Genomic DNA, 11145 nt, shown 5'->3' on the forward strand with positions numbered 1-11145 from the left:
GGGTGTGTGCACGTGCATGTGAAAGATCTCATCTAATGTCTCCCCTTGTCCTTCCACACAGGCATACATGTGCAGTCATACTAGATGCACATACGTGCAGATTTCCACACCAGTGCTTCTAGGCAAGTGCTTACTGGCACATACAGTAATGTGGATGCTTCTGTTTGTGCACGTGCTGCATGCACACTTTTCCACACTTTCTTCAAGCGTGAGACCTTATATCTAGAGATGAATGTTCATGCAGACATATACACTCTCACACTGGAAACACGTGTGCTCGTTGATCTGCTCTCTGCCATGCATACTTGAAGGCTGACTCAGGCGCACACATGTATGAATGGAAAGCTATAGAAGGAAAACTCTTGAGCTGAAGTGCAGTTAGTTTGACACCCCAGGAGGCCAAAGCTTAGGTGAGCTCCATGTGATCACTAGGGTGTTAAATAGGAATTAGCAACTTTTAAATGTCTGAACATAGAAGCTACTGTAAGTTCTTAACTGGGTTCATTCAGCCAGCTGAGTAATGTCACTCACCTTGATCTACAGGCCATGCCTGGGGCCTGTTCACTGCACATGGGACTTTTACACACGCGCGCGTACACACACACACACACACACACACACACACACACACACACACACACACACACACACACACACACACACACACACACACACACACACACGTGCGCGCGCGTCTGAAGCACATACATTGCCACCAGTCAGAGACACCTCCCTCACCAGTGGTGTCTCCATGGCACACCTGCAGGATGCTCTCAGGCACTGATTTCAACAGCATTGGCCTCCTCCTGCTCCCGGATTATATGAACCCCAGCAGTCCGCACCATGCGCGTGGCACTCCGGGAATGCACAGGGGAGCCTGGAGACCGTGGTGGGGATTTGTGTGTTCTGGAGGAAGCTGGTGATCTGGCTGGGGAGCGGTGGTATCTACGAGCTGATCGTGCAGGAGGTCTGGGGGATCTGCCAGGAGGTGTTGGGGAGCTGGAGTAGCTGGGCGGCCCCAGCTCGGCTGTGCCTTGTGATTCTGGAGGGGAATCCTCATCCAGCTCAGGGGAATCCTGCAGAGACAAGAGCAAGGAGGTTATTGCAGGCAAGCCAGACTAGGACTGCAGCACCATTGCCTTTGGCACTGGCTTCAAACAACTGCTGGAAAGGGTTCTTGCCAGGTGCTCTGCCTCAGCCAGAGCATCAAGCACCACCCAGGGCTTCTCTCCAATGTGTCTAAATAAGCCAAGAGGTCAAGCTGTGGACATAGTCTGCATTCACAGTATTCATTGCTATTGATGACCTCAGCCATTGCTTGCAGACATCTCCCTTCCCCTGTCAGGGAGCAAAGGCTGAGTGTTACAGAAACCATATCTAAACACCAGCAATTGTGCTTACTGGAATACAGGACCCCAGGAGCTCAGAGACACCTCCCAGCAGGTGTCAGCTCTAAATTCAGGTCAAGATGGTCTTTTTCAATCTCACGAACTGTAGTCTTCTCTCCCCGGCTCCCCACAAAGTACCAGATTGCAGATTGGGGTTAGGTTACATGCTGCCCTCCTGTAATGTTGCTCTGCGATGCTCTACAATGCCCTACTCCCAGCACATCTACCAGCAGGTGTCACTCATGAGTCACAGTGTGCATGGCACTTTGGGCTGGCAGTGTTGAACTCCTTCCCCCTGCAGTCTTTTTAGTAACTGCAAGTCATTCTCTGGGTTATGGGCATGAGCATGAGGGCCACATTATCAGGGCCTATATATGCAAGTTTTCTATCCCTCCCTTCTAACATCCTGTAAAAAGTCTATTCTGTTTGCAATGCCTCAGGCCAGGACAGAGGGGTGGAAGAGAGCCTGGGCTAAGCCATTTGAGCTGTTCTGAAGCTGAAGGAATTTGAAAACTTGGTGGATTTTCAGTTTTTAACCATCTTGCACTGTTCAATGTCTCCCCAGTGTGTGTCTGGGCTGGAGGCTGGGAATGCCCTGGTTGTCTGACAGTTAGTTTTAGAACCTGCTTGGCTAGGTGTCTCTGAGCAGAGCAGGATAGCCTGTGACCATGGGCAGATCTGGAGGTGGATCCACCTGTAACTATGGGTAGATCTTTGGCAATGTACTTCATCTGCAGTGAACTCTCTCTCAGCTCACCAGCTTTTCAGCATGGCTGCCAGACCCTGTGTTGGCATGGCTCTGAAATCCAAGAAGTTAGCACCACTACCGCTCACCCCCATGTTCGCTTGCCCACAGCCAAATTTGGCAGCGTGTGAAAAGGAGAGGGTGGGTGGTGGCAACATTCATTCCCTAGATTGCAGAGCCTTACCAACAGGCTCTGGCAGCAGTGATGATGAGGCAGTGAGCTCAGACAGCTTGCTGAGCATGCATCATGCTACCAAAGATGAGGGGTGCTGCTGCATTCCTTGCGCCTCCCTGTGAATTTCTCATTTGCCTGTGCAATTGTGGTGCTCCTATGTTCACTGAGCACTGAAAGAGCTCACAGTCCCAGGAGTATGAAGTAAAAGAGCCTGGTGGCCAGTGTCCAAGAAGCCCAATTTTTAACCCAAGGTGGAAGCACTAACGTTGTATGCATAATATGTTGTGCAACGATACCATAGAAACAGAGAGAGGGCTTCTGGAGCTGCATACAAGTGAAAGAAAGGCAGAAAAGTGTTTGCACTGTACATCGCATCTCATGAGATTCAATAAAGTTCAATAAGGACAAGTGCAAAATCCTGCACTTAGGACAGAACAATCCCATGCATGGGTACAGGTTGGGACTGACTACAGATAGCAGCTCTGCAGAAAAGGAGCTGGAGGTTACAGTGAACAATAAGCTGAATATGAGCCAACAGTATGCCTTTGTTGCCAAGAAGGTTAACAGCATACTGGGCTGCATTGGTAGGAGTGCTACCAGCAGATCAAGGGAAGTGATTATTTCCCTCTATTTAGCACTGGTGCGGCCACATGTGCAATACTGTGTCCAGTTTTGGCCCCCTCACTACAGAAAGGATATGGAGAAATTGGAGGGAGTCCAACAGATGGTAACAAAAATGGTTCAGGGGCTGGGGCACATGACTTCTGAGGAGAAGCTAGGGGAACCTGGGCTTATTTAGCCTAGAGAAGACTGAGAGGGGATTTAATAGCAGCCTTTAACTACCTGAAGGGGGGTTCCAGAGAAGATGGAGCTAGACTGTTGTCAGTGGCAGCAGATGACAGAACAAGGAGCAATGGTCTCAACTTGCAGCAAGGAAAGTTTAGGTTACATATTAGGAAAAACTTGCTTGCTAGGAGTGTAGTAAAGCACTGGAACAAGCTACTCAGAGAGGTGGTAGAATCCCCATCCATGGATGTTTTTAAGACCCGGCTAGACAAAGGGGATCATCTAATTGGGGACGGTCCTGCTTTGAGTAGGGGGTTGGACTAGATGACCTCCTGAGGTCCATTCCAACCCTAATTTTCTATGATTCTATGGTGTGTGTCAGCATTTAAGTCCTGAACAGAGCGTTTAAATATTTGGGGTGAAATGTTCTTCTCTGACCAACTAAATAACACACATACACACACAGAAGGGTTTCTTTCATCACAGTGATTTATAGAACAGCCTTCTAATAGGAGGAATAGATGCAAGATACCAAGCTAGTTTGAAGACAAAATTTATGAGCAGAGTGACATGACAGCGTTGCTTGTGATAGCAGGGGCTGGACTCAGTGACCCAGGAGGTCCCTTCTACTCCGAGGCTCCTATGTAAGTCACAGGACCCATGAGTCTCATTAGTACACGGACCTGGAGCATATTGACAAAACAGCTTCCCTGCCAGGGCCAAATGTAGCTCAGCAGCTTGCAGTGCAGAACAGCAAAGGACACTCCTTAGGGCTTGCCACCTGTTAAGCTGAGAGGCTCCAGATTTTGCTCTAAGTTTCTGGTTCAAATACATTCAAAATCCCAGGATGAAGCTGTCCAATGTTTCAGCTTCCTCTGGCCTCATGGGAAACCTCAATCCTGGGCCTATGTGCCAAGCAAAAAGCTGACTGAAGCATGCATCACAAAGCCCATTTTTTCCAAACAGTTCAGAGGCATCTCCAAGCAGGTCTGCAAATGAAGTCTGTTGGGGCCAGATCCTGTTCCAGCTAGTGGGCATCCAAATGGACTTATGCACCTAAGTGATATGCCGTCCTATCTTGGTAAAGTCCCTGAAAGTCTATTAACACATTTACTTTAGTAATATGCTATCATGGGGTTTTTCTAGAAGTGCAATTAATGTGCATGATTGGAGGAATCTCTTTGGAGATTACTGCTCAGGAGTTTATGGCTCCCAGGCACTACGTCTTCATATGTACCTGGGACTGCAGCAAACTAAGCCAGGTCAGAGCAGCAGTGGCTGGCAAAGGACCCAGGGGTCAGCGTACCAGCCCGGGTCTACTCCCCCCTGACTCAACATGATGTGGAGGGACTGGATGGGGCACAAGGGTGCTTCAGTGTGAGACTAGCTAGCTGGCAGCCCCACACTAAAACCCCCTCATGCCCCAACCAGCCAAGGCAGCATCTAGAACGTGTGCTGCTGCAGAGTAAAAAAATCTCTGCAGCATGATAGCACTTGTATTTACAAGTACTAGCCTACTGCAAAGTAAATTGGTTTACTCCAGACTAATAGGGGCACACATGTCGATGCATGCGAGTAGCTAATTAGTCTACTGCACAGTAAACGTCTTGTGTAGCTGTGCCCATAGAGTCTCAGGCAGAGACACTCGAGAGGATTCTGTGGCTCCCCTGAAGGCAGGTGGCAGAGAGGGGGGTCCCACTGAGGAGAGGGAAAGTGGAAGTCCCCAGTGGAGGGAGACAGCTGTGACTGAGGGGAGGTTTACCCCAGAGAATTTTTACAGGAATTTTTATGGGGGCTCAATGGTAGTCTGAACATAGGGTAAGGATTTTGTCAGTTTTGTTTTACCACACTGTTGTCCAAGCATTTGATAATATTTTTTCTTTTTCATACCATTTGTTCTTCCTTGTAATAAACCCTTTTGTTTTTCGGTTTCTTTACCAAAGTGCCTGTGCTAAATCATGCAGGGGTGTAGGTTGTAGCCGTGTTGGTCTAAGGACATAGGCAGACAAGGTTCCTTGGGTGAATGTGATATCTTTTATTAGACCAACCCCAAAATAGTTGGAGAATAGTTATTAAGCAAGCTTTCGAGTTCAAAAACCTTTCGTCAGGCTAAGGAAGTGTCAGCAGTTGGTGTGTGCTCTTCCTAGATGGAATGAAAAGTAAAGAAGCCAGGTGCTGGGCTGGGCTGGGCTGGGGAGTCATGTGCTAAATCATGACATCTGAGCAAATTAATAATCTGGGTATATCCATTCAGCAGAGTGGAGGACCAAGACAACCAAGACAAACCTGCTCTGGATGCATCTCAGGGAGCACCCCAACACCTCAGGGTTTTGTCATACCATTGTCCTACCCTTAGGATTGAGTCACTAAAACAGGGGTGGGGAAAATACAGCCTGCAGGCCAGATCTAGGCCACCAAGCAATTTCATTTGGCCTGCAGGCACCCACCAATTAATTGTAACCTGCCCAGGCTGCGCACCTTGCCAGGGGAGCTGCAGCTGGGTGCGAGCATGGAGCTGGCAGGAGCGTGGAGCCTGGACCCAGGGGGGTGGTGGAAGCACGGAGCTTGGGTAGGCAGGGTGTGGGTATAAGGGAGGGCAGGGATGTGTGGGGACCCCCCCCACACTCTCCTTCCCATGGTGCACAGCCCCCACCATAGTGACTAAAAGCAGTAAGTAGAAGGTGAACCCATGCCTTTTTGCATTAGCTGGTTTTCAGGGATTTGAGCAGGGTGCAGTAGAATGGACTTAGTTGCTTAAGTCCATGTACTTGCCTAATAGATGGGACAGAATATGGCCCTTGGGACTGCATATGGTTTTAAGGCCCCATAACAGTAGCCACATCTGCGAAGCCAAGGAAGGTGTTTTCTCTTTGACTTTGCTGTGAATGAAGAATGAAGCTATTCCAGCCCCTCATGTCACAAAAGATCCCCTTCTGCCTTGTTAGGGGAAAGCTGCTTCGTCACTGGCTCACAGGTCCTAGGTTTTTCGCAGTACAACACTGGACACTTACCTTGTCCTTTAGGATGTAGAGAGCAACTGGGTTCTTGCGTTCATGTTCTCCAGTGCGGGGGATAATCTCAACTGCACAAAAACAGCAGAAAACATTTGTGACATGTTCCTACTGATGGGAAAAGTAATCTATACACACACCCAACATGTAGGTGCATGTGTATGGATGTGGGTGAGGGCATGTGCTGAAAACTGCTGGAATATTCCTGTACTCCTTGAGTTCCTGGAGCAATTTCCTACCCATCTTCCAGGTTCCTGCATCTCAGGCTTCCCAAGCTTAATTTTGGCAATTGTATAAATTGCCTGGAGGAGAGAGTGACATGTTAGGGGGTAGGCATGGGCAGCCTAGCACAAGATCATCTACAAAGAGAAGGCAAATATGTCCATATATATTGGACTGCACAAAAAAATAGCTTAGGAGAGGTTAGGGCTTGCAGCATCAGCTCCAGGGAGTAAATTTCAGTAAAGGTTGTGGGCAGTTGCCTAGTGTCAAACAAATGGTGAGGGTGGGGGTTGAGGGCCATTAGGCCTCACAAGAGCAGAGGCATTATACCAGGAGCCTGAGATCATGTTAATTCATTGCCGAGGCTGGGGGAGAACAGCACTAGGAGTGCCCAAAGAAGTACAGAAACCTCTCCACTCCTGAGCCTCATAGAAGAAATGGGCCCAGTAAGGGAAATGGGGCGTTTTATACTAATATATGGTCTGTAAAGCAATTTGGGAAGGTAAACATGATCCTAGGTTCTATGTGCTGGCAAACAGGTGTCCCCAGCTGGAGCAGGGACCCATCAAACATGTCTCATCACAACACTAGCTTTGGGTGGGCTCCTGTTCTTGAAAATGCAGCAAAGCAGATTTAGACTGGAGATCAGGAAAAACTTTTTCACTCTTAGAACAGTGAAGCAGTGGAATAGGCTACCTAGGGAAGCTGTGAAATCTCCATCACTGGAGGTATTCAAGAAGAGGTTGGATAAGCATTGGTCAGACACGATTTAGGAATAGAGATGCCTGGGATGGGGCTATGGAGAGGAACCACTGGAAGATTAGGACACCCCCACACACGCATTGCTCAGAGATTATGAGAAGAGCTCTGCAGCCCAGAACAGAAATTGGAGGAGTATGTTCAGCCACAGAAGAATGAAGCAGAGCTCCACAATTGACTTGGTTATGAAAAAAGATTAAAGAACAAGGACAAGTTTATGGGGGCAATAGGATGAAAAAAGGAGAGTTCTGGCTCTCCAGTTAAAGTGTATGATGCATGGGGTTGTGTATCTGGTCCCCAGGTTCCAGTGCAGAGTAGAGGATGTTTGGTGACCCCATGATTCCAGCCTTTGTTGGTCACCTTATGGGAATGGGAAGATTGTTTTCCCCTCCTATGCTATAGGTGTCAAGGTTTTTTGCTTTTATCAGAAGCGCTGTCTGTTGGCTGTAGCCAAGGCAGAAGATTTTGACTGGGATGTGCCAGTGGTACTTCTGGGACTTAAAAAACCCAGAGGTTCCTGGCTAGAGGGCCTTACTCCTCTGTTCAGGGTCAGACTGCTGTTCGGGATCAGGGAGGAATTGTACCCTGCAGTCAGATCAGCATGGATGGGAGTGGGGTTGGGGGGCTGGCAGGGTGGGGGATTGTCTTCCTCCGTAATGAGGGGCATGGTCCTCTTCTTTGGATCTCTGAAGTGTATTTTATAAAACTCCTATTTTTCCTTGAAATACTGGTGCTCTCATTCTCCTGCCTTAGCTTAGGATGTTTTGATGTTTTTGGTAGTTGTACAAGAGAGTTGTTTGTGCAGGTTTAAGACTAGATTAGACAAATATTGTCTAGAATAGCTTGGCTAGGGAGGATTCTGTCTTGAGCGGGTGGGAAGGCTAGATTGGGGTGGCCTAAATGCAGTTCAAGTCCCACAAGTAGCATGGGCAGCCTTTCCATGTGGCACAAATCAGAGGGAGCAGGCAGCATAAAAGCAACAGGGCAGGAAGCAGAAAGCAGAGCAGCAGATCAGGTATGGGAGAAAGTTCAGAGTGGCACTCAAAGAAGGTAAGGTAAGGGCAAATTTGTGACATGCTTGTCAAAAAGCTTGCCCCCACAGGACTAGATGACCAGTCCAGTCGAGCCCAGCTTTTCTATGATTCTATTCCTCATACAGGTTTTTGGAGTCACCTCTAACAGAACAGGGTCTCACAGAAGAGACTGGAAGGACGATGGTTCTTGCTTTGTGCACATAACGAGAAGCCTGGAATTGCTCACCCAGAATAATGCATAGGACATATGAGCTAGCTGCCAGGAAAGTTTGAGAAGAGTTTTTGCGAGAACTCGGTGCCACAGTGATTCATCCACAGCTTCAGCTATCAAATATCCCCACTGTGCCCAAAATGTAGAGCAGTGCTATGTTGCATGACAGCTCCAGACCAGGAGCTTACAATTAGCGGCAGAAAGAAAGCACAACTAAAAGAATGTGCATGGAAAACACAAAGTACACTGAGTATTCAAATGTGGCAGGAAACCCTGGCCTTGTTCTCCCCACCTGTCCATCTTATTTGATTGGTTTGGGTTGACTTCCTGAAAAAAGATATTGATTAAATCTGTTGCCCACTGACCTGTTTCTGTTACTTTGAACTGCATCCAGGGCCTCCTGGCAGGGAGGCTTTACAAACACATTGATGATCCTGGATTGTGATTTTATTTTATTATTATTCTTAAATTAATTTTCTTTTTCATACAAACCTTGAATGTCAACTAGTGTTCAGGGTGTGTTTGAGTCCCCCTTAGATATTCAGGGGCAAAATCTCTAATTTTACTACCCCAGAACCTGATCTTGCTGACAATAGGTGGTGGGTACTATGTATGTCCCTCATTTGTATAGGGGAGGGGTGGGCAAAATACAGTCCGCAGGCTGGATATAGCCCACCACGTGATTCTATCCAGTCTGCGGCAGGTCCTTCAGCTGCCAAGTGCAGAGGGTGCTACCTGGCATGGAGCACAGTCTGCCCTGGTCTCACGTATGCTTCTTGGGCATGCCAGGACATGTATTTTGCTGGGCGAGTGGCACTGCAGTGGGGCAGAGGTGGCACAGAAGCCAGATTCAGTTTCCTGGCAGCCCCCATGGTGGTGGCTCCTTCTGGCTGCCATTGTCAATGTCTTTGCCACTGCCACTGAACCCAGCCCCGCTGCTCAGGCACCCTGGCACATCTGTCCTGCATTCACTGCTGGGGGTGCCAGATGGAGTGGGTGGGTGGGTGGGTGGGCAGGTGGGGTCTCCATGGTGTGGCTCAGGACCCCTGACACAGAGCTGCAGTCTGCTCCCTGCACATCCCTGCAATGTGTGCCAGCCACTAACCATGGAACTGGCATTCATTGTGGGGAATGCAGCTCTGCCCTAAGACCAGGGCCCCAGGCCCCAGCCCTGTGTTGTCAGCACCCCGTGATCCCAGGCCTGGCCTTGCAAGTCCGTCCCGCTCCTGGATGCTGCTCCCTGCCTGCCCATGGCTCCATCCCATCTGTCTAGCTGAGCACATCCTGTCCGCAGTGGTCCCAGGCTGGCCTCCATGAAGACCTTGCCCACCTGCCCACTCTGTCCAGCATACCCAGCAGTGGGTGCAGGGCAGATGGGCCCAGGGTAGGATAGGATCAACCGACATCTCTCCATCCTCCTCCTCCTCCACTCTCCGCACTGGGTGGTGTAAACACCGATGATGGGGGGACCCAGGCTAAATCAGCACCTGCTCCCCCCACTCCCCTCCCCTGCCCCTCAACAACTCACCAAAGCTCTTTAAGTACTCCTTAAGGAGTCTTTAAAATAATCACCCACCCCTCATATAGGAGCAGTACTTAATGGCTGCAATTAGCAACAAAGACTACATAGGCCCCAGCCCTGCTCCACAGATACTTGATTCATGGAGCAATTATTTACCTTCATGCTTTAAGTGCTCTTCATTCTGATCCACGTGTTCAGAAGAGCTCTGCTGATCCAGTTTCCGTTTGTCCCTGTAAAATGTAGAAGGTGCCTGGTGAAGAACAAAGCAGGAGGCTTGTGTGGAAAAGTTTTTTTCAGAACAGCTTTTTTCACATTCTCCACATTGGGCCCCAGCATCTCTGGGAGAAGTTCTGCTCAGTATGCCAGCTGTTTGTGCCAGGCCTGTAGCACATCTGTTCTGAGGAAGCAATGAGCACTGAGATGCTGCTGTCTGGAAGACTGCCCCAGCTGTACACAAAGCAAAAGCCTCTGCTGGGGAGTGAATTCACTGGATGAGTGGAACAGAAGTCAGAGACCTGCAAAATGGAAGGAGGGTGATTGCAGCCTAAAGTTCGTGTACTTGGTGCTCTGGGCCTATCTCCTCTGCTGCAGTACCATTCAGCAAATTCCTAAAACAAAGCAATGGTTTTAAACTCCTCAAAGTTAGACAGCAAGGGAGCAGGGAGAAACTAATGGGGTTTAAGTATTAGATTACTGTACCAATGGCACAATATTTGTTTGGGATCAAAGAGAGCTCCTAGCTCCATATTGGGAGAAAGGAACGCTGGAAAGATTGGAGAATGGTTGTTACAGAGTATGTACTAGAAATGAGCTAGGCTAGGTCCATCTGAGGGTACACTGGCTGGGCTGCCAAGATCCTGTTTTGGAGCTTGGGTTCCCTAGTGGGACTGGCCAAAACAGGCTCAGAGTTGGGCTGTTTCATAAGGATGATCCTGTAGCATGCTCATGGATCCACCCCAGGTGCTGGCATGGGTTGGGCTAGGGACAAAAATTACACATAAACCGGTTTAAGTGATCAGAAACTGCTTTAAATCTGTAACAGAACAGATGTTCAGTGCACATAAACCAGTTTCAAAATGGCTAAAACCAGTTTGTGAAAAAACGGGTTGAATGTAGTATCAGACTTAACCAATTGAGATCAAACCAGTTTATGCAATGTCTGCCCCAGATCCCTTGCTGGTTTAAGTTAAATCAGAGGCCCCCAGCATCCCGGCATGCTCTCTGGGCTGGGCTCTCTGCTCCAACCCAGCAGGGATGGCCCCGCCCCTCTGCTCCCCAGCTGGAGCAGGGAT

The 11145-nt window shown here is 48.8% G+C and overlaps 1 protein-coding gene across 1 annotated transcript in view; it reads right to left on the reverse strand.

Annotated features, from left to right (window-relative positions):
• Nucleotides 1–773: 773 nt before the first annotated feature.
• Nucleotides 774–11145, reverse strand: part of HEPACAM (hepatic and glial cell adhesion molecule) — a 106301-nt gene continuing 95929 nt past the window's right edge. Inside the window, exons 5-7 of the mRNA XM_025192123.1 lie at nucleotides 10010–10083; nucleotides 6106–6176; nucleotides 774–1076 (exon numbers count right to left, since the gene is read on the reverse strand). Of these exons, the coding sequence (XP_025047908.1) occupies nucleotides 774–1076; nucleotides 6106–6176; nucleotides 10010–10083 (448 nt within the window). The remainder of the gene's footprint in view (nucleotides 1077–6105; nucleotides 6177–10009; nucleotides 10084–11145) is intronic.

The sequence above is a fragment of the Alligator sinensis genome, unplaced genomic scaffold (assembly GCF_000455745.1).
Source record: "Alligator sinensis unplaced genomic scaffold, ASM45574v1 scaffold625_1, whole genome shotgun sequence".
NCBI lineage: Eukaryota > Metazoa > Chordata > Crocodylia > Alligatoridae > Alligator > Alligator sinensis.